This window comes from Perca flavescens, chromosome 21, assembly GCF_004354835.1.
Source record: "Perca flavescens isolate YP-PL-M2 chromosome 21, PFLA_1.0, whole genome shotgun sequence".
In the NCBI taxonomy this organism is placed as follows: domain Eukaryota; kingdom Metazoa; phylum Chordata; class Actinopteri; order Perciformes; family Percidae; genus Perca; species Perca flavescens.
In genome coordinates this window covers 17,223,254-17,247,809 of record NC_041351.1, presented here as the reverse complement: position 1 = coordinate 17,247,809, position 24,556 = coordinate 17,223,254, and the positions used below count along the sequence as shown (strand labels likewise).

At 39.2% G+C, this 24,556-nt stretch overlaps 7 protein-coding genes across 8 annotated transcripts; 4 read left to right on the top strand and 3 right to left on the bottom strand.

Annotated features, from left to right (window-relative positions):
- Positions 1 to 122: 122 nt before the first annotated feature.
- On the bottom strand, positions 123 to 3,652 carry tsr3 (TSR3 ribosome maturation factor). The gene is made up of 6 exons (XM_028567443.1): positions 3,166 to 3,652; positions 2,185 to 2,395; positions 1,165 to 1,358; positions 870 to 1,037; positions 669 to 723; positions 123 to 302 (listed from the first exon to the last, which is right to left on the bottom strand). The coding sequence occupies exons 1-6, from the start codon at positions 3,284 to 3,286 to the stop codon at positions 140 to 142; spliced, it is 912 nt and encodes a 303-aa protein (XP_028423244.1). The 5' UTR covers positions 3,287 to 3,652; the 3' UTR covers positions 123 to 139.
- gnptg (N-acetylglucosamine-1-phosphate transferase subunit gamma) lies at positions 3,604 to 6,615 on the top strand. The gene is made up of 11 exons (XM_028567444.1): positions 3,604 to 3,798; positions 3,902 to 3,956; positions 4,047 to 4,114; positions 4,271 to 4,325; positions 4,500 to 4,583; positions 4,705 to 4,798; positions 5,112 to 5,226; positions 5,303 to 5,385; positions 5,618 to 5,746; positions 5,850 to 5,931; positions 6,016 to 6,615. The coding sequence occupies exons 1-11, from the start codon at positions 3,753 to 3,755 to the stop codon at positions 6,093 to 6,095; spliced, it is 891 nt and encodes a 296-aa protein (XP_028423245.1). The 5' UTR covers positions 3,604 to 3,752; the 3' UTR covers positions 6,096 to 6,615.
- chlsn (cholesin) lies at positions 6,351 to 20,779 on the bottom strand. Its single transcript, XM_028567445.1, has 6 exons — positions 20,673 to 20,779; positions 20,209 to 20,351; positions 19,963 to 20,082; positions 13,273 to 13,484; positions 9,954 to 10,035; positions 6,351 to 7,712 (listed from the first exon to the last, which is right to left on the bottom strand). The coding sequence occupies exons 1-6, from the start codon at positions 20,719 to 20,721 to the stop codon at positions 7,533 to 7,535; spliced, it is 786 nt and encodes a 261-aa protein (XP_028423246.1). The 5' UTR covers positions 20,722 to 20,779; the 3' UTR covers positions 6,351 to 7,532.
- LOC114547913 (uncharacterized) lies at positions 14,430 to 16,440 on the top strand. Its single transcript, XM_028567442.1, has 2 exons — positions 14,430 to 14,594; positions 15,186 to 16,440. The coding sequence occupies exons 1-2, from the start codon at positions 14,592 to 14,594 to the stop codon at positions 16,269 to 16,271; spliced, it is 1,089 nt and encodes a 362-aa protein (XP_028423243.1). The 5' UTR covers positions 14,430 to 14,591; the 3' UTR covers positions 16,272 to 16,440.
- LOC114547851 (G-protein coupled estrogen receptor 1-like) lies at positions 18,372 to 19,487 on the top strand. Its single transcript, XM_028567335.1, is given in 1 exon segment — positions 18,372 to 19,487. A coding segment is annotated over 1 exon segment (1,116 nt).
- Positions 20,780 to 21,141: 362 nt separating the features above from the next.
- Positions 21,142 to 22,203, top strand: uqcc4 (ubiquinol-cytochrome c reductase complex assembly factor 4). Of its 2 annotated transcripts, none has more exons than XM_028567134.1 (2): positions 21,142 to 21,379; positions 21,721 to 22,203. In XM_028567134.1, the coding sequence occupies exons 1-2, from the start codon at positions 21,282 to 21,284 to the stop codon at positions 22,046 to 22,048; spliced, it is 426 nt and encodes a 141-aa protein (XP_028422935.1). In that variant the 5' UTR covers positions 21,142 to 21,281; the 3' UTR covers positions 22,049 to 22,203. The 2 variants fall into 2 exon arrangements, with proteins under 2 accessions (XP_028422935.1, XP_028422936.1); XM_028567135.1 differs by having other exon boundaries at positions 21,144 to 21,379; positions 21,724 to 22,203.
- Positions 22,204 to 22,389: 186 nt separating this feature from the next.
- h3f3d (H3 histone, family 3D) lies at positions 22,390 to 24,286 on the bottom strand. The gene is made up of 4 exons (XM_028567136.1): positions 24,181 to 24,286; positions 23,255 to 23,397; positions 22,946 to 23,099; positions 22,390 to 22,843 (listed from the first exon to the last, which is right to left on the bottom strand). The coding sequence occupies exons 2-4, from the start codon at positions 23,380 to 23,382 to the stop codon at positions 22,715 to 22,717; spliced, it is 411 nt and encodes a 136-aa protein (XP_028422937.1). The 5' UTR covers positions 23,383 to 23,397; positions 24,181 to 24,286; the 3' UTR covers positions 22,390 to 22,714.
- Between the last annotated feature and the right edge of the window lie 270 nt (positions 24,287 to 24,556).

Sequence of the window (24,556 nt, the reverse complement as noted above, 5' to 3'; positions counted from 1 at the left end):
ACATTTTCAATTTTTATTTTGATACTAGTACAAAACTAAATCCCAAATAGACTTCACAAGTTATGTGTGAGTCATTAGTGTTGATAAAGTTTTGCCAGCCCTTGTAGTAAAATACAAAAATCCATAGTTATGATATGCTTTATTGTGATGACTTTGATAAAGTTTGTTCCTCTTCTTCTTCATCATGATGATGTGGGACTGTTCTTGACTCATTGTTGCATTCTGTTTTTTCATCCTCTCCTTCATCTTCGTTATCCTCTGAGGTGTCCGTATCCTCACTAGAATCATCATCTTCAGGTGCACTTAATACAGAAATGAGAGTTTTAAGAACTTAGTAACCATACCCATGGAAAACTAACTGGGAATGTACAGATTTGTTTTAGGAATATTTGGTATATCCAAGCAATAGGACCTACTGGCTTTTAGTTTTTTTTTATTTTAGCTGACGGTTTCCTTTCCGTTACAAATTAATTTGTGACGTATAGGAGGAAAAAAAATGCTGATTCTATAAATTGACCACCTTTCCGCAGTAAAATGACTGGATCAGTACTAATAATTTATTAATCATATGTATCACTAAAAGGTTTGAAAACAAACATGCATCTAAGGGGGGTAATCACCTCACTCTGATTATAAATGTATAATTATGAGCAATATTAATTGCTTACCACAGACGTCTGTTGAGATTCCTACATTCTACTCCTGAGTTAACATCAAATGGATCTGTGAACAATATAGATGATTAGCTTTCGTTAAAAAGAAAATTGCTTCAACAATAGATCTTAACTCTGCAACAAAATACATCCTTGTCACATGTAGGGAAAACACTAAATGGGAGCCCATGTTCATTTCTTTCCCCCCCATTTTACCAAACTCCTCCTCCTCTGGTTTAGATGTGAGATACTCCTTTTCTACACAGAGCAGCTCTTCCTCTGACAGGCATGCAGCATAGCGGTCCAGCAGAACTTTATTGAGATCCAGGAACACTCTCCCCCACTTGAATTTATTCAACAAGAGCATTGCGAGTTCTTCAAAACCTGCAAAATCAGATACAGGGTGTTACGCGTTACACTGACGTAACTTGTAACAGGATACAAAAAAAGCAATCAGGAAGACAATATAGTAAGCTTCATAATTCCTGAATAACTAAAGCTAAGGCCTTACCAACAATGCAGAATGTGGCAGCAAAAGCCTCAACACAGGATAACTTGCAAGGCTTGCCGTAGTTGACGGGGTTTGCAGCTACGAGGTATGGCAATAACCTGGGGTGAGTTCCGACCATCTTATTGAAGGGAGTCTCCTCCAATTTAGCCCAGGAACAATCGATCACTGCTAACCCATTTTGGGCCACAATCTCTCTGTGCATAAAAGTCCATACAATAACTTATTTTATTCACAATAAGATCACAATAAGAGAGATGTATTAAAGACAATTCAAACTAAACATTTATTATGGTATTATAGTAATATCATTTTGCTATAAAATAAAAAAACAGTAAATTAACATTTACAAGTTGGGCATATATAATAGGGGTGGGGGGAAAAATCGATACAGCATAGTATCGCAATATTTTCTGTGGCAATACAAGTATCTATCTTTTATTATATATGTGTTGGTCAGTTTGTCTGCTTGACAATCTGATTTTGCAGCAATACAATTGAAGTGAGATAAACAAACAGAGAAATGTATCTTTTTAGATAAAACAGATGTTGACAAAGTTTCCTTTTGGGGACATAATTTGAAATTGGGAAAAATTAATATATCGCAGAACATTGCAATATGTTTAAAATCGCAATAATATCGTATCGTGACATAAGTATCGTGATGATATCGTAAGGCCTCTGGTGATTCCCACCCCTACTATATATATATATATATATATATATATATATATATATATATATATATATATATATATATATATATATATATATAGATATAGATATAGATATGGAATATGGTAAAATAAGGTTTGTATCTTTGTTTCATTTCATTATGAAATATGCTTTTTTTGGCTGTTAATCAGACATAAAACATCTTAAGATCAAACTTTATAGATTTAATTATTAACTGATTAATCTAAAAAAAAAAAAAATGACTTGATTAACTGTTATATGTGGCAGCTTATGGTTTATCTTATGACTCTTCATGATGTGTTATAATGAAAAAGAAAAAATACACACCTGTCTGCTGGGGTCACATACTTTGTGCCCATCGGACTCAGTATGAGTCCATTAAATCTCTGATTGAGGCGCAGGTTGCGTACAAAGCCCTTGCGTACCAACTTTCTGCCAGTACAACGTTTGGGATCACAGTGACCCAACTCCCACATGGCAAGTGGACAAGGCAGTTTCACCTGAGAGGCCTCTGCTCCCTCCTCTGGGTGAAAACTGGCTGAAAAACACAGTGACAGAGGACAAATTGTACATTATGATGAAAGTGTACAATATGATGCGAGTGTGAGCACTCTTACTCAACTAACTTACAAATACTCTTTTCATGTTTTTTTTGCAACTTTTCCTCAATGACATCGATGTACAACCAATTCATTGCTATTTACTTTACGTCGTCCACTATATATTACTGCTGCGTAATTTAACAGATGTGGTGTGCTTTCATATGTTAAATCAGCACATTTGCAAAGAAGATGAACAGCCAACATTGTTTCAATCATTAAATTATAAACTTAAGAAGTTAATGCTGCAACATCTTATGGCCCAAAACTAAAATACAGGAATGTCATGTAAATCTCTTTAGCTCTGTCCTTCCTATTAATATTTAATTATCTATTTATGTATATATTTATTTAGAAAGATAGACAGATAGATAAGCAAAAGAGAAGAAAAAAATTTCATAAAAACTACAATACTACAAACTTAGCAATACTTTTCGACAACAGCTTAGAAAAATGACTTTTTACTGTACATGCAGGTGTAATGATGTGAGGTGGACGTAGTGCAATTATGTACAGTTAAATGTTAAATTAAATTAGTCCAGTTATGGGTCAGCTAATTTTAAAAGGGGATGAACGATGTATAGACACGAGACAGGATAACTATTGTTCTGTGTTAAAACTTGGTCTTGTAGCCCAGATGTAAAATATGAGGCAAGCACAAAACAGTTCAAACATAATTTTGGATTGTAACTAGTCAATTCATTATTACCTTGAAAAGCAGTGTGCATTTCTTCTGTAAAGGCCTCTACGGATTTCCCCTTCATTTTATGCCTTTTTTCTTTGCCCTTGTTGTCAGGGCGCACAAACTTGTCCTGTTTCTTACGTCCCATGCTGCAACCAGTGGACAGCTAGCTAATTAGCTACTGTCAGATTACAGCCTGCATTAAAACTAACCAGCCTCTGTTTACGGGATTTAGCTACTCTAACATTAGCTAGCTAGCGTCAGATAGACAGCACCCTGGCCAGTATGTCTAAAGTATTTAAACTACGCGTACACAATTCACAACTTATAGGTTGTCACAATACAATTTGTATTCGCCTGCGTTTATCCTGCGCTGCTTTTTACACCATTTAAAATACAGTTTAGTTAGCTTTGGCTACTTTCACTGTATCGTGGAAAGCACGTCGTCGTCCAAGACGTAAACTGCGCATGCTCTAGTCTTATTTTGATCACGTGCAATGTCATCTGACGAATGACCACCAAAGCAGGAAATGAAGAGAACAACGATCCAATGCTAATAGCACAATTTCATTTTGACATAAAAAGAATCAGCCTTTCGCTGCTTTTGTAACAGAATGCATAATTTATTAAGGCAGTGGATGGTCTGTGTGTCTCTTTCAAGTAAGTGCTTATATGCTGTGTATTGTTTTACGTCAGTAATACCAAACCATATGCGCCACATTTTGATTTGAGGCGAGTCTGATGTCGACTGTTTCTTATACAGTAAACCATGGATTTGCCGGTAAAATGAAGATAGTCGAGGAGCCAAACACATTTGGGTACGTTAAGCTAAGACATATCTGTCACAGTGTGCACCTTGTTGACATTAGTACCTTCCTGACTCATTTTCTCTGCGTTTGCGTATTTAGGTTGAACAATCCTTTTCTGGCTCAGGGAAGCAGACTACAGCCTAAAGTGACCCCATCTGCAGTGTCTGGTAAAATAGTCTGACATCATTTAAAGCCTACATTTGATTAAATCCTTGTTGTAAAGGGGTTACCAGTACAGTAGGTGTTGGGAAAGTTATCACGATATTTTCTGTCTCAATTACTGAATTCACGTATCATATCAACACACCAATGTCTTCCTCAAGGCCCCGCACATTTTCATCGGCTTGCTGGGAAGTGCTTCAGTCTCACAGAGTCAACGTAAGTATTTTACATCACATATCATGTGAGCACTACATTTAGGTTTTTATTCCCCGTTTCCACTGGCCTAATACAACGATACTGTTTTGGATGCCGATTGTTTGAGACATGCATGTTACATCAAAGTTTCTGGAAATGCATAACAGGGTATTTGTGTGCCTGGTCATATTGCAGGTACAAATATGAGTTCTGTCCATTTCACAACATCACCCAACATGAGCAGTCATTTAGATGGAATTCCTACAGTGGGATCCTGGGGTAAGATGTGGTTCCCTTACCTTAAATTACCTACACTTACACCTTTTATAGCAAAATACCAATATGTAAATTATTAGCAATTAGGTTTGTTGTAAGAGCAGCCTTTGTGTGTTCCTAACAGGATCTGGCAGGAGTGGGAAATAGCAAACAACACTTTCACGGGCATGTGGATGAGAGACGGGGATGCTTGTGGAACGAGAAACAGGGAAACAAATGTTAGTTTTAAATGTTTAAACTCTTTTCTGATAGTTATTTAACAAAATTAAGGAGCTCCCACTGGTTTCTTTTAGTGTCTGTGTTTCTCCTTAAATAAGACAGATTAAATAACACTGTAGGAGATAATAATGAATGAAACCCTAAACAGTGAATTCATCAGTTCAATATTTACATAGTCTAGACACATTTGATTTGAAAGTTTTGAAGTCACCCCAGAGCTATATAAGACAGATAACTCTTCAATCGAAACACGATTAAATCAACAATATTGACACTAGAAACATTTTCGTGTTTCTTTTCATGTTTCTGCAGGTGATTTTTGTCTGCAGTGCAAGTAGCAAGCTTGCTCAAGTCTCAGAGCCCAGTACTTGTATGTACTCGCTAACCTTTGAGACTCCACTTGTTTGCCATCCACATTCCCTTTTGGGTAAGACAAAAGAACAATCTTAAGAAGGCAAGTCAATGTAATAGGGATGTCTTATCATTTGTATGCTCTTTTTAAGTGTACCCGACACTGAGTGAGAAGCTCCAAAGGGAATGGGATGAAGCTGCGCAGGCTCACTATGAAGGTCTTATTACTGAGCAGGTAAAGTCAGTTTGGCTGATCACTTGCAAGCTGATGAAATGTATAGGCGTACTTAAGGTTCCCCGAGTGTTTTGAACACAGACCTATAGTCCTTTGTTCCATTTTCATTAAACATTATACTGTACAGTAATTTACATTTCAAAGCTTAGCCCTACTTTTTTCCCATTTTTATTCCAGTTTTAGTTCTAGTCTAATGGTCTTGCCACTAACACACACTGTATGTTTGCTGCAGGGATACAACAATCTTTTAAGGGATATTTTTGACGACGCTGGTCTCCTGAAGAGCCAGAAAGTGAAGATAAAGCTGCCAGAAGTTGCAGCTGATTCAGGAACACACAACTCTTTACAGAAATGTACAGAGGTGTGTACATTTATGTACTCTTCCAAATAATAGCCTACAAAATAAGGTATATTAGTACAGTACTGCTGAAAATGTGTGACAGAAATTGTATATTTTCTTAAAGGATTTCCAAAAACAGAGAGAAGAGATTGAGAGACTGCATGCTCTCCTCACTCAACACAATATTACCTTTGATTCAAAGCAAAGTAAGTGAATTGAACTCTGCTTGTCTTCACTTGTTCAAGTTGTATATAGCGCTAACATTATTTTGTGCAATATCTCTGTTGCAGATGAAGCAAAAGGCACAGTGAGTGCGACAGTTAAGGATCAACACCTACGGGGAGACAACGGCCTTTTTGATCCGCAGTAAAATAGAACAATCCCCCACAGCAAGTGCCCTCCACCATTTAAAATCCCCTGAGTGCACGTGAAGATTTTGTTGATCTTTGTGAGCGACAAGGACACTCGCTGGACAATATCGCTGTCCCTGGTGACAGCACTAAATGTTAATTTAAACAAGTGACACTGAGAAAAACTGAACTCAAATGAGGATTAGAAACTTTTTCTTCTTTTTTTCCCCAGACACTTTCGTCAGTCTCTTAAATAAATACAATTCTGCGACAAATTGAGAATAAACTTTTTTTAATAAAGTTTCGAGAGGGGGAAAAGTTTAATGTATTTATGTTTCAACATTTGAGTCTTCAGCAGGTTAACACTTATGATAAAATTAAGTTCCTAAACACTGTTACAGGTGAAGATTTATACTGTATTTGGTTGGTGCACTGAAAAACTGGATACCTTTTGCCAGGTAGGAGACACTATGAGAAAACATAACAGTATAACTGGATTTATTTTTTAATGGACAGGACATAAAGCATTTTATGAAATAACTGGTGTTTTGTGTGTATGTGTGTCAGACCAAAAAATAGGATTAACAGATAGGCTTATGTTATTTATGTCTCTGGGATATTAAGAGTACTGCAATTGGTTATTTTTATAAATTCACGAAGTGATGTCACAAGCACATAGCGACTCAGTTGTTTCACCTGAAAAGTGTATAACCTGAAAATGTACCTTTGTGGTGGCGAGGGCCTACATTCTCTCTGATCCAGCAACCACAACTGGCAGCTGCTCCTATACAGTACCTACTGTATATATGCTTTGGGCATGGATGAGATGTGAATTATGGGTACAACAAAGCTTGGCTATATGGATATTATGGACGACCACACCCACACATAATGAGACGGATTTAGTTTAAGAATAGGTCTACATTAATCCCACAAATGTATGAATTTTGAACTACTGGGCTGGAAAGAAGAGAAGAACTAAAACTAAACTATGCTTATACCTTGAATGGATGAGAAAAGTGACTTCAGAGATTATGGGGCTTTGACACACATAAAGATGTCTTGACTACAAACATTCCTGACACTTTAACTCCAAGTCTCTCAGCATTCTGTTGCATCTTCATTTCTCTGCCCATAATGTGCCCTTTCATTGTCAAATCTATTACTCATTGAATATGATCGCCACTATTGGACAATATTCAAATAATGTGCAATAACCCTGCATATCACACAGTATATAAAACCACTTATTTTTTCATATGTATATAGTGTCTCAACTGTGCACCTTACAATTACAATCAAAACCCATCCTTCCCCCTTAAGGACCAGTCCAAAAAACTACATATAAATCACGTTTTAAACCTAGCTTGAGACCACGGCGGTCATTCAGTCCACTGACCAACAAACATGTTTCAGTCTTTTTCTAGTGGGCTTCATTTTGATTGATGGTGGTGGGTTCAGGAGAGCAGCTGGATAACTTCTCTGGCTCTGTGCGCCCTCTGCTGGACATCTGTGTCCTCTGGTGCTTGTCCCGACTCCTCGACCTGCACTAAGGCCTTCTGCACTGTGATGTCTTTGGCTCCTCCACGAAGCCCCTCCAGGTACTGGAGCAGCACGGAGAACTTCTCGTCTGGAATCTGAGAGAGAATATTTTATATGATCGTGTTGCTTGAATCTAGTCGGCTGTCTATTAGTTTAGATATTTTACTGTATAAATAAATGAAAAAGCAAGTAAATAAATAGTTATTTGTAATATACAGTATCTATCTCAGTGTTTCCTCTAGGATTTTTTTTTAGCAGTGGGGGCAGATCTGTCGGACCGCTGGCAAATGTTTTACTATTAAACAGAACTGACACTTCGCTGCAACACAAACAAATATATTTATTCACACTCAATGAGGCATATTTTGATTTTGTTTTGATTGAACTGTATTTTTGAGGAACAGTAGGTCTACAAAATGAATTTTACAAGAAATTCTTCATAGGGAAACCAAAACTCAAAGTAGGCTAAGTATGAAACCGTTCATAATAAAACTAATTGCATATTTGCCTCAGTGGCAAAGTTGGCAGCCTTTCAGTGTGCATTGGATTTTTCTTGGCTTTTGGAAAAATAACTCCAAGGCTGGGTTACACTAGAACGACCAGGACGGTCATCATTTTGACCGTTTTGAAATTTATATGTGTAATAACTTTGCTAAATAAAACAAATACAATCCTGCTGGTACCTGACTTTAACTAAAATAGTCTGTACTTTCATTTAAAATATTTTTTATATGCTGTACATTACACAAAAGGCAAATAAAATCCAATCACTTTTACCTATTTTGGCCATACTGTCATATTGGCCGCTCGGATTTTCGCGGTTTTGTTTTTAATCTTTTGCGTGGTTGAAGATGCATCTTGGTTGTTTAGTAATAATCAGAGAAATGTAAACTAGCGGTCTCGAGTAACAAGTGTGGGCAATGCATCACTGATGGGCCGAGTAACGTAGGCTACGGCGTGGATGGTTCTGAATCAGAAGAAAAGCACCGGGCGATCGCTCTGTGAAAGGTGCAGTACACGTAGACCAGGGGTGGCGAACCTGTAGCTCTTGAGCCACATGCAGCCTGCTCCTTTGAGGCTCTTACTGTGTGGCTGGGGGCTGTGTTATTGGTAGATTTTTTTTTTACTTTTTGAAACATTTCAGATAAGTTTAAAAAAAAAAAAAAAAAAAAACATTTGAATGATGCATTTGCCAATTATTTTAAAATAAAAAATAATGCAGCAGAGTTTTTTTTTTTATGAACAGATTCTGCAACCGGAGGAAAAAAAGCTGCCACAGATCACTTTCCTCATTAACCCTTTTACTGCTGATTGTTTGAAAGCCCCTCTAGTGACAAATAAGCCTCAACAGAGTACAACCAGACCTAAAAAGGATTGTGAATAACAAAGACTGTCAGGTTTCCCACTGAGTCAATCTAAGTAAGAAAAAAAAAAAAAAACTATGAAAACTGCTATGTATTATGACTTTCATTAGATCTGGAAGTCACTGTTGTAATATGGACGTGCATGTGTTGTGTGGCTTTTTGCTATGGTGCGTGTTTTTTTGTGGCTCTTTATGCTGAACTGGTTGGCCACCCCTGTAAACAGTAGCTGTCTACGTGTTCATATAACTTTATACATGCTACAACTGGCTGGAATCATTGCACACATCCTCTCCAAGGAGTGCACCAGCTGTAAAATGTCCCGGAGGAAGTTCATGCAGCAACTGGCAGAGGAGCTGAGAGCGGCGTTTATGGAGGAAAAAAAGGGCAGCGGCGCACAGTCCGAGCAGCGCTGTGCCAGAACTATAGACTAATAATACAGGCTTAAATTAACTGACGATATAAGTTATACGACTTACAGTTGTCAAGAATGCACACATGCCATCTCAACAGTGTCTCTTTTCTTTCTCCCTTTTCTCCAAGTGTATATATATTTCTGATACCGTGGCGGGAGAAATCTAACCGTGGCGGACCGCCACTTGCCAATCAACATAGAGGAAACACTATCTATACTGTATGTGTGAATTATATATAAAAAATTCTAAAAAGATGGCATGAGAGAGCATCTTTAAATATATGTTGTTCATAAAGATTGATACACTAATGAACTTTTCATAGATTCACCTTTCTATTCTACAAAAGTGTCAACCATGCTATATTCATAAAATGCTAATAAAAACAGCAGTCTTAAAAATATATATTTTATGAATGGAGATTAGAGAGTGGGTGTAACTCAAACTAACAGGAAGACATCACTGAGGTCAATACCTCCCTCACTCTGTACCTCAGCTGAGAATAATCCCACATCATCACCATAATCATCATCATCATCATCATCACACTGGTTCGGGTTACCTGTTGGGAGTCAAAGATGTGCTGCAGTAACCACGTCTGCCTGGTCTTCTGGAATTTCCACTCTGCGCGGTTCTCAGCCCAGCTGCAAAGACCAAACCGATGCGAGTTGTAATTACAAGAAAGGTGTTGATTTTTTTGATACCGCAGTTTGTTGTCCGTATTATTATGCTAGGTTGCTTTATACTGTTCACTGTATTATGTCCTCCCATATACATAACAAGGGGCAGGACCTTGTCCTTGAAGAGGCACTCCAGAGATCTGGTGTCTTAACACAAGAGACAGATTAGAAAAAGAATAGTCAAAATCAAAGTAGTAGAGGCCAAGGTATCCTGAGTTTTCAGTCCCTAATATGGGTCAGTCTAAATAACACTGGATCATACAGCACGCTTTTCACAATGTAATGTGATAAGATCTTTCATTAGACCCTGCCTGTCTGGTAAACACAAACCTCTTTCAAACTCAATACCCCAAGTTAGCAACACTGGCTTTCTGTTACAAATGTTTTGTCTCAAGCCAAAATCATCAAGGTTATTTTTCCTCAGACTTTAGAAGGATCCTTCAGATCCACAGGAGCTATTATACAACATTTTTACAAGGTTGTGCTCCTTATGATATGGTATACTGAACTTAATGTGTAAAATCTGACCACACACACCACTATCAACAATTACCTTTGACACATTCTCAACATAAGTAACCAACATAACCACAACAGTATTTTGTTTTGAGGGCTGTATGGAATTGCATCACATTGTTCAGGTGTTTCCGATTACGTCCTTTTTTGCTGTGAAATGTAATTTAACCCTCATGCCCTCTTTAAAAAAAAAAAAAAAAAAAAAAAAAAAACTTAGAGGCTTGGATATGTCAAAGATAAGCAACAAAATTAATTTAATTGCATTAGTATTTTTTACATAGTGCCAGATACTCCCTTTTGACACCTTCATGGCAAAAATGTACATGTCCAAAAAACTGCTGTGTTATTGCTTATGGCATAAAATTTTGTAGGAAACTTTCTTTTCAGCCAAAATTTTCAAATCCAGTGTTTTTTACTCTTACATGTCTTTTATACTTAAATGATTCATTTTTTACCTTTTGGACACCTTCGTGGCAAAAATGTCCACGCACACAAAAACTGTTATTAAATCATCATATATCAATATTTTTTTCTGCTTTTTTTCATAAATCACTTAAACAACTTCTAAATTGCTCAAAACTACCAAACATTTAATCATTTTCTGGATTTTAACCCTAAATGCCAGTTTTAAATCTTTGAAGTAACAATTATTTATGAAAAACCCAACAAAACATTAATTATTTTCCATAAAATAAATCATAAGGGAATGGGGCTTTGGTGGTGATTAGAGGCTTGGATATGTCAAAGATAAGCAACAAAACTGATTTGATTGCATTAGTATTTTTATGTAGTTCCAGATACTCCCTCTGGACACCTTTGAGGCAAAAAATGGCCCCATTCACTTCCATTATAACCACATGTTTTGATCTCACTGCCTTTACAGTATAAAACCATGCATTCTGTAATGTCAGCATTTCATTTGGAAGAAAACTAGTCATATTTGACATTTTTACAGTATTTCACCAGATTCAACCATTTTGCCCTTGTAGGCAGATGCATGAAGTCATTGTATTTTTGCCAGTTATATTATGGAGCTGTGTGTGTGTGTTTGTGTGTGTGTGTGTGTGTGTGTGTGTGAGAGAGAGTTTGCGTAAACCTGTAAGCAAGCATTTTAGGGCTGAAAAAAGGCATCTTTTGAAGGATGCATTTCATGTGTCTTTGAAGACGTGCTTGAATAAAAACATTGTCTCCTGCATGTGCTGTAAACTGGTGCTTATCATTTCAAATGGTTTGTGGGACATGGTGGCCCTGAAGACTGGTCTCCCACTATGGACATCCCACAGGCTCCGGGTGGATTCCCCTTTGGACCGGTACACACCTGCCAAGTGAGAAGTCCCATGTATGTTCGACTCTCTTGAGCATCCACATCACTCCCTCCTGAGATTGAACGCCCCCCCGTTTCTCCTTCTCTAGAGCCAGGTGCATGAACACACTAATAGTTGGTTTTGTTTACAACAAATGCAGGAGACAATGTTTTTATTCAAGCACGTCTTCAAAGACACATGAAATGCATCCTTCAAAAGATGCCCTTTTTTCACCCAGATTTACACAAACTCTCTCTCACACACAGACACACACACGCACACACACAGACACACGCACACACACAGACACACAGACACACAGACACACACACCTCCATAATATAACTGGCAAAAGTAAGGTGCGCTTTTTTCACCACTAAAATTATCATTGTTTACAGATTTACACAAACTCTCTCACACACAGACATGCGCACACACACACACACACAAATATATAATATAACTATAATTTCATGCATCGGCCTACAAGGGCAAAATGGTTGAATCTGGTGAAATACTGTAAAAATGTCAAATATGACTAGTTTTCTTCCAAATGAAATGCTGACATTACAGAATGCATGGTTTTATACTGTAAAGGCAGTGAGATCAAAACATGTGGTTATAATGGAAGTGAATGGGGCCATTTTTGCCTCGAAGGTGTCCAAAGGGAGTATCTGGAACTACATAAAAAATACTAATGTAATCAAATCAGTTTTGTTGCTTATCTTTGACATATCCGAGCCTCTAATCACCACCAAAGCCCCATCTACATATTATTCATTATATGGGGGAAAAAAAATCATTTTTTGTGTGTTTTTTTTTTATAAATAATGACATACTTCAAATACATAAACTGGCATTTAAAGGGTTAAAATCCTGAAAATGATTGAATGTTTGGTGGTTTTGATTAGGTTAGAAGTTGTTTAAGTGATTTATAAAAAAAAAAGCAGAAAAAAATATTGATATATGATGATTTAATAACAGTTTTTGTGTGCGTGGACATTTTTGCCACGAAGGTGTCCAAAAGGTACAAAATGAATCATTTAAGTATAAAAGACATGTAAGAGTAAAAAACACTGGATTTGAAAATTTTGGCTGAAAAGAAAGTTTCCTACAAAATTGTATGCCATAAGCAATAACACAGCAAAAATGATCACAAAATGAAAAAAACTTGAGAAGAATTTACAAAAATGGCCGAGGAGGGCATGAGGGTTAGAGATGGCCAGTTTGTGAACCATTTGTGGTCTTGTGGATCCAGAGCAGGGCTTAAATACCTGAATAGTAAGTTGCTGGTTAAGTGGATGACAGAGATGGGGGTTGTTTTGGCAGGAGGCCAACAAGTTGATTCCCTGGTCCTGTACTAAATGAGAGTGGGTCTTACCAGGTGAGGTAATTTAAGGCCTGCTGAGGTGCAATGGGTCCAGATGCCTCAGTTTTCGGTAAGGTCTCTCCCTCAGCTTTAAGCCTCTTCTTCTCTTCCTTTTTCAGGATCTTCTTCATCTTCCTCTCCAGGACACGCTTCTCCTCGGTACTTAAGTCCTCCTCTCCCTCCAGCTCGTGTGTCCCCTCCGGGCGATTGGGTGGATTGGAAATCTGGAAGTCGCACCAAGGCAAAACAAAGGCTCATGGGGCGTTATCTACATTAACAGGCCTTCCTTTGTAGACCCTTATCAAAAACCCTTATCCAACATCCTTAAATAACTCTACACTGACTGAATGGTAAGAAAAATAACAATAACAAAACAGTTTACTTAACAGCCATTTCTTGCCAATTTTCAATATTTTACAGTTTTCTGGGTCAGTGCAGAGCAAATACTAGATGCTTAAAATATCTTAAATTTAACGTAAGATATAAAATAAATATAACATTTTCTTTTGCTGAAGACTTTAGACATGTGAAAGCTAAAAACACCTTTTTGAGTTTGAATCACTTCCTGTTTCACTGCAGCTCAGAGGGACGTTTCCTGTATCTGCAGCTGCAGCAGAATCACAATATACTGTGTTTACTGTGGTGTGCAGCATCCCTTCAGCATTCGAATCCCTCGCAATTCACATGTACAGCACACGTTTGCACAGTTTAAAAATAACCACCCGTTAAGTCTGTTTTTGCCCAATCACACAGAGCAGCCACAAAAACCAACAGGCGTTGTGCGAGTGAACAAAATTTGAATTTCAGTTTCAGGATGGAGAAACTTTGCTGCGATACAACACTACCATAGGCAAAAAAGTAATATTTTCCCTTTGTAACAGGGTGAAATTAATTATCTAGCTCTTCATTTGTCTGCAGGATACTTCATGCTTGGTAAAACACTTGTTTAAACTTAAGGAATAAAGAACCAAATTAAAGCCATTTAGCTGCAGTAGCCAGTAACCATGGCACAACTTAAAGACTGTGTTTAACTCTCAGGGGAAGTTAAACAAGGGACGCAGTATGCTCTGATTTAACAGACCTCAGTCTGCACGATGATGAAGGAAAAAAAAAAAAAAAAAAAGAGGGAGGGGAGGAAAAGATTTTGATCACATGGCCACGAAGTCATTCTGAAAGTATGCTAGCAGGGTATTGCCCATAGAAATATAAAACGTCCTTCACAGTGAGTGGCCGTGTCCATGCAACGAGCATCACTTTCAGAGCTTTGAGTCAATCACCAGTGTCGGGCTGCTGGATACAAAACAGAAGACGAGCGGGTGACGAAAGCAAACATGGTAAGTGGAAATGTGTTTTTACCGAGAAGGCAGTTCCACAAAAGGAGAGCAGACAAAGACTGGCCAACGGGGACATGTGGTCGTAGAAAAGATTTTAGAAAGCAAACATTTTGACAAAATCGAGTCAAAATGTTTCCTTTCTAAAATCTAGTCAGCACTGTATATGTTTTAGAGACAATAATGACTTCCACTTAAGTTCAAATTTTCGCCCAACTTTTGAGTTAATTCAGGAAGGAAATGCACAATATGTGGTAAGAGTATGTTTCTGTGGAAACCCAATTTAATGATTCAGGCTGAGCAATAGTAAACACTGTTGAAAATGTTTCAGAAACAGCTAATAAATGAGCTTATATACTCAAACGTGGTTGCTCTTAACAATTTCCACTTGTTTTTTTGTGCACTAAAAGAACAGCTGATTTACAGACACCAGGTAATATATAATATACAAATACTTCTACCCAAAGCACCTGAACTTTACTAACAGTTCATTAGATTTCTATTCTCCCCTGATGGCAGGAAATGCTTGACAAAGCGGGTGATGCTAAAGAAGACAGGATGTCATCAGTGCATGTTTTCTCTTTTCATTTTTAGTCTACTCAAAGTGTGGACTTGGTGTTGAGCACCACATCTCCATTTTCCAACAATTCCACCATCGTGGACAACACCACCTCCATCACGGACACCTGCACTTCAGCTGCCGACCCTTCCTCTAGCTTAGACGAAATTACAGCCAATGACATAACCTCCAGGGCAAACTATGTCTACAGTTTCTTGGCGGGGCTGGGCTTTATCGCAGGCTGCTTCCTGCTCTACAGCTTCATCCAGACCTACAGAGCCCAGAGACGGCTGGCCTGGCTCAAGTGCCTGCTCTGGTGCTTTTGTGGCATCCAGCTGCTGCTTCTGTTTCTCTCTCTCCACGCTGTGGCCTACAGACCACACTACCTGTCTACCACAGGTTTGGGCTGTGCTGCTCTCTCCTTTACCATCAACACAGCCTCTCTGAGTGGGCTGCTGCTCTTAGTGCTCATGGCTTATGTCCTAACCCTGGATCCTCCATCCCATGCCCTGCTGAGGAAGCATTGGGTCTGTGCGGCTCTGGTGATCCTGACTTCTATCCTGATTTCTCTACTACTGGCTGGGCTTGGAGCACCCAGAGATGATCTGAATAAAAACGCCAAGTGTTTTATGGATCCAGTCAGTGCCGGTGAGTCGTATGCAGCAGCTAGGTTGTGCCTGGCTTTTTTGATTCCCTACATCCTTCAACTGGGATTTCTAATAGGTGGCTGCGTCCGGCAGTGGAAATCAAAAGGGCGTTTCCTCTCCGGCTCTGAGGAGGGTCCTGTGTTCCTGACCGTCACCGTGGTCATGTTTTTCTGCCAGCTCTTCTACAGTGTGGCACTGGTGAGAGGAGCACAACTACTACAACAACAAGAGAAGAAGGAGCTGAGCCATCATGAGCGGGCGTTTCTGAGCGTGGCTGAGTTTGTACTGTTCTCAGGGAGCAGTGTCAGCCTCCTGCTAGTGCTGCTCATGCACAGGCCGTGTCGAGAGAGTCTCCATGGAGTGTTTAGGCAGCTGAGGGACGGCTGTCGAAGCCCAGGACGCACACAGCCCAACAGAAACATTATTGCTCCCCACATCGAGATCACAGACACCCTGCAGGACATAGAGTCATAGAGGACAAAAACTCTCATCTAAAACAGAACTCTTCCGATGCATCAAAATAAAGACTTTTGCGATCTGATGTATTGGACATATTCTTAATCTAACTTTTGAAATGCTTTCAGTGTTTATTTTTCTCGTAAGTGACTATTTAACCGTTTTACATGCATATTTTCTCAAAAGTTTGCAAAACTATTTTTCAAATTAATTTTTTTTGTACATTTGTATTTTACAAATAAATGTTTTGCTGTGCATCTCCAGAATTGTGCAACATGTACAGTCCTTACAGTCACTGTCGCAATATGTTCACACAGTTGTTATAAATCAACACTATGCATAGGACCATTAAAAAAAAAAACTTACTGTTGGCAGTATGTGCAATTTTAACTATCTTTAAATTGCTCTTAGGCACACCTCTTTTCTCGGAAAAGAAACTGTTTGCATAAACACTACTGGAAAAACCTCCGCAATTCCCAGAATGCCACATCAGAAAAACATTAGGTCAAGGAAAATAAAAGTCTGACTCTAAGTTTAGGCCAACAGTGTCAATATAATTTATTTTATTATTTCTAAAGCTGTTAAAAAGAACCAAAACAAGCCAGACAAGTGATAATGAGAACTTTCCAACTTCTTTCAAGAAATTGATAGGCACCAGTTCTAGGAATAACTGACCTGCATGGATCATATATTGCATCAATGCCAACACAGAGTGGCTCAAAACCAGAGACCAGTAGGAAAATTAATAGAGGAGCTGGTTTGCTTAGGTTTTTTCCATCACATTTAATTTTAGACCTGATTCACACTGTGTAGAATCATAGTAGCAACACAGATCTTATAGGAAAGTCACAAAATCATTAAATGCTAAATGTGATGCATTACATCATCAATATAGCAAATCACATCCGGTCTCAAACAGGTGCCTGTAAACCAAAACCAAAAGCAAAGGGGCTGCTAAATACACAATCTTTTGTGTTTTAAGGAGTCTGAAAAAAAAGATGAATTGAGACTATTCCAGTCTGTCCTTCATCTTGTTTTGTGTAAATAAACTATTAGTCTGTCTTTGCTAAAAGTGCCAGGACTCCCATATTTATATATTTTAACATTCTACAATCATAGTCGTGTTCGCACTTCACTTGACGTAAACATTAATGTAATAAAATAAGTCTATATAAACATACATAGGGGATATTCATTTTGACTACTTACTGTATTGCTAATAAACTGAAGTGAAGCTGTGATAAAAAAAAAAACATTGTTTTCATATTTGGCTGAAAAAAAAAAAAATTCCAATTTTTGCAAGTAGGTGTGCGCACACGCCTGCATTGTGTGTTTGTTGCTGTAAGTAGTGGGTGGCACCACAACACTCTGGATTTTCTGTCACACCTGCTTACAAAGTCACCACCATCGGGACAGGGAGGATAGGAAAGACCGCAATGCAGTGCAAGGAAACTCAGGTAGGTATTTTATATGAATCACAAATTAATTATATCAAAGCTAACTGACTATTGTCTTATAGTTTTAAATTATGTTAAAAGTCTGTTAAATGTACCACTGATTTGACCAACAGTTGTTCTAAAGCAACTGTAGCACAACAACAATTAAGATTATTTTTTCATAGAACTGACAGCAGAGGGGGAAAAAAATAGGACTACTAGGCCACCCCACTATTGCAATTTTGTATCAACAGAAGGACGCATTCTCTCTTTATCCTAACTCTGAAATAATTTTTAAAACGGCAGCCAATCTGACATTTTAACAGCTACAGTAGAGCTAAAAAACACTGATAAACTATGGTGTTTGAAACTGATCCTGTATAATAATCTTGAATAGAATGGTATATGACATTTTGTACGAGTGGGTATAAACATATATACAAGAAATATCCCAATTCCTGAGAAGCTGAAAACAAGCTTGACTTAATGCATTTCTCCTCTCTGTACAGAACAAAAAGTGGGCTTCACTATACTGCACATCCAAGAAGACCCCGGTGCCGAAAGAGGAAACCAATGACACCATGGTCTCTACTGGGGCTAAACCCTCGGAAAACTAAGCATTATGGCAACTTATTGATTAGCTACTGCTAACACCAGATCAACACTAAAGTGTAATATGGACATGACCATGTACGTGGACTACAGAGTCTTTACTGTTCAGATAAATGACACAAAGGCAGCAGTGTCTGATTTTCTGCAGGTATTTTCAGAGAGTAGTCAACTTTATATTATCAGCTTCTTCCTCTCCAGCCTCTACATTATATTCCTGTTCCCTGTCGGTTTCATCGGGAACATCCTCATCTTAGTGGTCAACCTGTACCACAGGGGCCACTTGACAGCCCCGGACCTCTATTTTGTGAACCTTGCCGTGGCCGACCTCGCCCTCGTGGCTGACTCTCTGATCGAGGTGTTCAACCTGAAGCCAGGCTACTATGACAGGCCCGGCCTCTGCACCTTCATGAACTTTTTTCAGCAGGTCAACATGTACAGCAGTGTCTTATTCTTAACCTGGATGAGCTTTGACCGCTTTGTCGCACTGACTGGCTTCATTGGTCGCAGTATGCCTCGCGCACGCCTCAGCTGCTGCCTTATCTGGGCGTCTTCGTTGTTGCTCACCGTGCTTCCTTTCGCTATAGCGCAAAGGCAACACGCTGGGGAACTCCACTTCTGCTTCGCAAACGTGACCCAGATTCAGTGGCTGGAGGTGTTGCTGGGTTTCTTGCTGCCTTTCTCCATCATGGGTCTGTGCTACTGGAAAATAGCACAGGTGCTCCGACAGGGCAACAGGGGTCACGATGGCCCACAGCAGAGGCCTCGCAGGCAGAAAGCCCTGCGGATGATCTCAGCCGCAGTGTTAGTCTTCTTCCTCTGCTGGCTCCCGGAGAATGTGTTTATAAGTGTTCACCTTCTAAGAGGTGACGCAGACAGCGGCACGCTGTGGCAGGATTACCCCCTGACCGGTCATGCTGTCAGGCTGGCGGCCTTTTCTAACAGCTGCCTGAACCCGCTCATCTACAGCTTCCTTGGGGAGACCTTTCAGAATAAACTGAGGATCATATGGGCCAAGCTCAGGCACAAGTCAGCCTCAGGAAAATCTCTCACTGTACCAGCGGGAAGCACATGTGGCCATGCAACATGCGACAGACCAAGGCGGTCCGCACATTAAAGCTCTGACATCCTTCCATAAACTGTTCTGCCCCTGCCCCCCCAAAAAATAAATTCCAACTTCATGATGTAGGGCACACAGATAATAGATCATGTCTGTGTCATCAGTGTAAAGACATTAAGGGACAATGAAAATGCAAGGGCTCCAACTGTTGGAAAATGTGGAGCGTGTGGAAACGCTTGTGTTGAATCAGTTATTTAAATGTATACCATTTATGGGAATTTTTTATAGTGTTTTGATAAAGTAAATTAATTTACATTTCAGCTTTTAAGACATGTCTGATGCCACCTGGATTGAAAAAATCAGACCAATGTTTGTCATATAAATGAATTTAGTAATACAAACTCAACTATACGAATACCTCCAAAAACTATAACTTTCAGCTGTTCTAATATGGGTTTTCAACACCTTCAAAAACCTTGTTTTTATGACTGGGTTATTACCAGCCCAAGAAAAGAGCATTCTGCATATAGGAGCATAAAAAAAAATAATCAGTCAGAGTTCACAGAAACCGAAGAAACCAAATGGAAACAGCTAACGCTCTTACCTCACTTTGCTTTGTCTTCTGTGTTTGCTCTGTCCTTTGTTTCTTTTTGTGTTTCTTTTCCTTTTTCTGTTTTTTATCATCTGCTGTGATTGTCATATGAGGAATCTGTACTGGAGCCTCCTGAATTAAATAAACAATCATGATTTTTAATTCTTTCACGTTGTGTCATCTAAAACAGGCACATACGTCTATGGGTACAGGCATATACGTCTATGGGTACAGGTGCAAGTTACTGCCACAACTCACCTCTACTTCCATCTTTTTCCTTTTCTTTTTTACTTTAGTGTCCATCATTTCTTCTTCATGAACCTCGCTGACATTTGAACTCAACTTCTTCCTTTTAGGCGGCTTTGTCAAAGATTTGTCTTTGGCCATGGGATAATATACTCCTACAAACAAAAGCATACGCATACACATACACTGTGGTATTTAATGGGCATACAATAAGCCTAGAGGAGGATTAGGGGTTTTGCTTACTTAACTTGCTGTGATAAACATTTCATGACATTGAAAGAGAAATACAAGAACAGTTTGACCTCAAGTACAACTGATACTCGACACATGTAAACATTTTTCACAGTCAAAAACACGTGTTACGCTGGTTACTGTGGTTTCTACGGCCCCCACATAAAAATGCCATAACCACTAAAACGTAATCATGGACGAAACATATATCTTATCATATTGTTCTTATATATAAATGTACTTACTTAAACTGCGACAAAACGTGTATAATTCGAGTAAGCACAGATAGAGCATGGACCTCAACCGGAAGTGCTGTCGGACAGATGAAGCGTGATTGGACGGATATCTCCCCTTGTTTTGTGATTGGTCAATGGGTGAGACTGCTTCAAAGACCCTCGTAGCTATCATATTTTATATACTTTATAAATATTAAGCAAAAAATATGGTTTCTTGAAGTGAGTGTGGTTTGGAAATATGTTTCAGTAGAAAAATAACACAACATTTAAACACAGAGAACAGTTCATTTAAAGTTAGTGTTAAAACATAAAGCAGCTGGTAACAAAGACTGCTATTAAATTACACCAACTACTAGAGTTTGTGTTTCTCAGGCCATATATTTAATATATTAAATATTAACAGACAAACCAAGCCCATCATAAAGAAAAAGAAGCTAGTCCTCTGCGTTTTAGTGGAACAGTCAAAACCAGTGTCTATGGTTCAACAGCGGCACCGGAAGAAATTCAAGGTTGCACAATGATTACATGACCTACTCATGGACCTACTAAGGTGTGTTTGATAAGAAAACCTTCAGTTTATTTCAACGTCGTGTGTCCTAAGATGACCAGTTGTCCGAGATGTCTACAACAACAGGACGATTTTTCACCAGCCTGACACGCATTGCTTTTAGGCGAGGGATAGTGATTCATAAAGCTAACGTTACACCGACTGTGAGGTGAGTGTACATCTGCTTATAGATCCCACGTTGTATTTGTTGTATTAGTGGTGTGGCTCAATGAAGTTTTAATCCTAATGTTACCCTCTAATGTTACTAACCTACAGATTTTGTCAAGTAATAGGAAATTTAAGCTAGATGTTATATATATACCGTTGGGTAGTTTAATCTATACCCGGGCGTCATATTTAAACTGATTTTGTATGTGAAATCTAAATCTTGTCAAGTCTCCAAAATGCAACTACTGAAGCACAAGTACATCATAATTATACATCAGTAAAGCACTTAAACATGGAAATTTACTTCACATTCGTAATTGATGTATTCGTGTTCTTTGTCAGCAGACTGAACGGTGTGCGGTTCCTAACTCTGACCTCTCAGAGGTTAGCGGAGTCCAAAGATGGCAATAAAGAGGTGAACAATGAACCTATCAAGTTCTCCACCAGTAAAGCCAGTCACCGAACCTGGAAAGTTGACCGCTCCATGGGGAGCCAGTTTCAGCGGCCCTGGTGGAAGGTCCTCCCCGTCAGCCTGATATTCACCAGCTTTCTGCTGTGGTGTGCACTGAGAGGGGAGACCAACATTGATGTACAGCTGGAGAGGGAGCTCTATGAGCAGTTACCGGGCTTGCTTTCAGACGAGGAACAGGATAAAGCCCAAGATGAATAAAGTTAACAAACTTGAGATTTGTATATATGAGGTTGTATTTATTGTGAAATGTGTCAAGTATTTTAGGCTATGGCACCGAATCTCTTAAAATGTTTAGACTAAGTTGCTTGCTAATGTTCAGTTGTCAACATACAGATTAAAATGTAACAATCTGGGTTGTCTCTCTGGCTGTAATTGCTCAGTTTTCTTCAGCTCACTACATAGTCTTTAGCATGTGAGGAGCTAATAGGATCTCAAGTTTCATTACTAAACCCAACTTTATTGTAGTAGTACTTCACACTAAGTATATCCAAAACACACTCAACATTTGGGGAAAAAAATAAAAATTTCAGGCCGACAACTTGAGGTAGCGGAAAGTTTATTTACAGCACAACAAGAAATCCTGTGACATGCACACACAGGGTAACAAGATATGGATTCTAAAATAGTATGCAAACCTGAGAAAGTCAGTGGAATATTGTTTCAGCATTTACAGATATGAAGCTATTCTACAGTGAATAGGACAGTTTGAGAAAGTCAAGAGTGAAATGAAAAAAGTACAAAAAGGAAAACAAGCCTGAAACCGCAAATTAGGTGGTACACATGCTGTAATAGTTCCAAGATTTACAAAACAAACCCCAGTCAATCCCACCCACCCCACTAAAAAGATAAAATCCAATGAATCATTTATGCACGCTCTCCTCTAATTCGCCTGGCCAGCTGAATGTCCTTGGGCATGATGGTAACCCTCTTTGCATGAATAGCACACAGGTTGGTGTCCTCAAAAAGTCCAACCAAGTAGGCCTCACTGGCTTCCTACACAAGGAGACAGAAAAAGCAATGTTATAAACCCTAGCGAGCTAGAAGAATAACCTGTAAAACAATAACCACATGTAAAAATATCAAGTGCCATCTCACCTGCAGAGCGCCAATAGCTGCACTCTGGAAACGCAGATCAGTCTTGAAATCTTGAGCGATTTCCCTCACAAGGCGCTGGAAAGGCAGCTTCCTGATGAGCAGCTCGGTGGACTTCTGGTACCGACGGATCTCACGCAGAGCAACAGTACCAGGCCTACAACGACAAGTGAACGCAATTAAACACCGGGGACCGATTCCAACTGGACAGTTTGGGGAAAAAAAAAAAAAAGTGCAGTTATTTGTTGCCTCAGATTTACGATCACAATAGCCTTGATACACCACTAACATACATGAGCATAGCATGTGTACCTGTATCTGTGGGGCTTCTTCACTCCGCCTGTGGATGGCGCGCTTTTCCTCGCCGCTTTGGTCGCCAACTGTTTCCTAGGCGCCTTTCCTCCGGTGGATTTACGAGCGGTCTGCTTGGTACGAGCCATACTTCACCTGCCGGTCTGAAAACAAAGATTAAGCCAACAACGAATGAAATAACAAAGATTAAGCCAACAACGAATGAAATTTCATACATAACATTACCGTTCTTAATACGCTACTTTTAATTGGCCCAATTCCTACCCTAGTGAAGAAACGTGACTGTAGCAACTTCACAATAGACACTCTGTTATAGCCCACAGTCTCATATAGAACTAACAATTTCCTTACACATTTTTCGGCAACAACGGTAACGTTACTAGAAACGTTTCGTTAGTGGCAACTCAATGTGTCAAGGGACGTCTCTTAATGTGCAGACATGGTATAACCTGTGTCGATACGCCGATGGTTTATTTAAACAAAACAAGCCCATTGCCTGCCGCGCCACCATTAAGCTGCGGGATACACACACGTTTCTTTGCTGTCGTTAGCGAGCAATTTTAAACCTAGCACCGACCCATGCAAAATGGCGCCAGCTAGCTACCACTTAGCTAGGCTTTAACAACGTCAACAATAAGCCACGGTAGTCCCCTAAATCCACTTGATATGACCGTTCAAGTGAAGTAAACCTTAAATGTAAGTTTAATTGTAATAACGTGTTTCTTTGAAGTGAAGTATCTCGAATGTAGCTAGCGGTTAGCCGACTGGCTATGGCGCGCGCCGTTTTGTTGTGAAGTGACTGACGAAGTCCAACGTTATATTACCGTTTCTTAACGAAATTAAAGTGCCCTATATAGTTGATAACGTTAGCCATCAACACCGAATGTAGAAACACGCAATACTAATAGTAAACGCTCACACTTTACCGTTCAGTTTTTCGTTGTCTTTCCGGGAAAGTACCGTATCCTTGCCGTGCGTCGTTTGACTATTTTGACTGTGGGGGTGTGCAGGAGGTGGTATTTATAGTCTGAGAGGAGCGCCGCTTGAAGTCCCGCCCCTGAGCTAACAGGACTGGTCCACAGTCAAATCCCTGAGTGGAGGAAATAAGGAGGATCACTGCCTCTGCATTTAAAGTAGAATGTAACAAGAAGTGCCTTCTTTTAAATGGAGGTGTCTACATAGTTTGAATTCATTCATGAACCCGAAACTGCATCCTCTTAGTCCGCACAGTGTTGGAATTAGCAATTGGTTTTACATCCTTAGGATTTATCAAATATTTTACAGGAGTGCTCACCGAGCTCA

Bases quoted from the DNA above. Each gene is read 5' to 3' on its own strand.
- tsr3 (XM_028567443.1), bottom strand. From the start codon at position 3,286: ATGGGACGTAAGAAACAGGACAAGTTTGTGCGCCCTGACAACAAGGGC. The intron at 1,038-1,164 runs GTAAGGCCTTAG...CTGATTTTGCAG, and splicing joins TGCCACATTCTGCATTGTTG to GTTTTGAAGAACTCGCAATG. The intron at 724-869 runs GTAAAATGGGGG...TATTGTTCACAG, and splicing joins ACCAGAGGAGGAGGAGTTTG to ATCCATTTGATGTTAACTCA.
- gnptg (XM_028567444.1), top strand. From the start codon at position 3,753: ATGCATAATTTATTAAGGCAGTGGATGGTCTGTGTGTCTCTTTCAA. The intron at 3,799-3,901 runs GTAAGTGCTTAT...TTTCTTATACAG, and splicing joins GGTCTGTGTGTCTCTTTCAA to TAAACCATGGATTTGCCGGT. The intron at 3,957-4,046 runs GTACGTTAAGCT...TTGCGTATTTAG, and splicing joins GAGGAGCCAAACACATTTGG to GTTGAACAATCCTTTTCTGG.
- chlsn (XM_028567445.1), bottom strand. From the start codon at position 20,721: ATGCTCTATCTGTGCTTACTCGAATTATACACGTTTTGTCGCAGTTTA. The intron at 20,083-20,208 runs GTGAGTTGTGGC...TATTTAATTCAG, and splicing joins GGAAAAAGATGGAAGTAGAG to GAGGCTCCAGTACAGATTCC. The intron at 13,485-19,962 runs GTAAGAGCGTTA...TGCGACTTCCAG, and splicing joins AGAAGACAAAGCAAAGTGAG to ATTTCCAATCCACCCAATCG.
- uqcc4 (XM_028567134.1), top strand. From the start codon at position 21,282: ATGTCTACAACAACAGGACGATTTTTCACCAGCCTGACACGCATTGCT. The intron at 21,380-21,720 runs GTGAGTGTACAT...GTTCTTTGTCAG, and splicing joins AACGTTACACCGACTGTGAG to CAGACTGAACGGTGTGCGGT.
- h3f3d (XM_028567136.1), bottom strand. From the start codon at position 23,382: ATGGCTCGTACCAAGCAGACCGCTCGTAAATCCACCGGAGGAAAGGCG. The intron at 23,100-23,254 runs GTACACATGCTA...TTGTCGTTGTAG, and splicing joins AAGAAGCCCCACAGATACAG to GCCTGGTACTGTTGCTCTGC. The intron at 22,844-22,945 runs GTGAGATGGCAC...CTCCTTGTGTAG, and splicing joins CAGCTATTGGCGCTCTGCAG to GAAGCCAGTGAGGCCTACTT.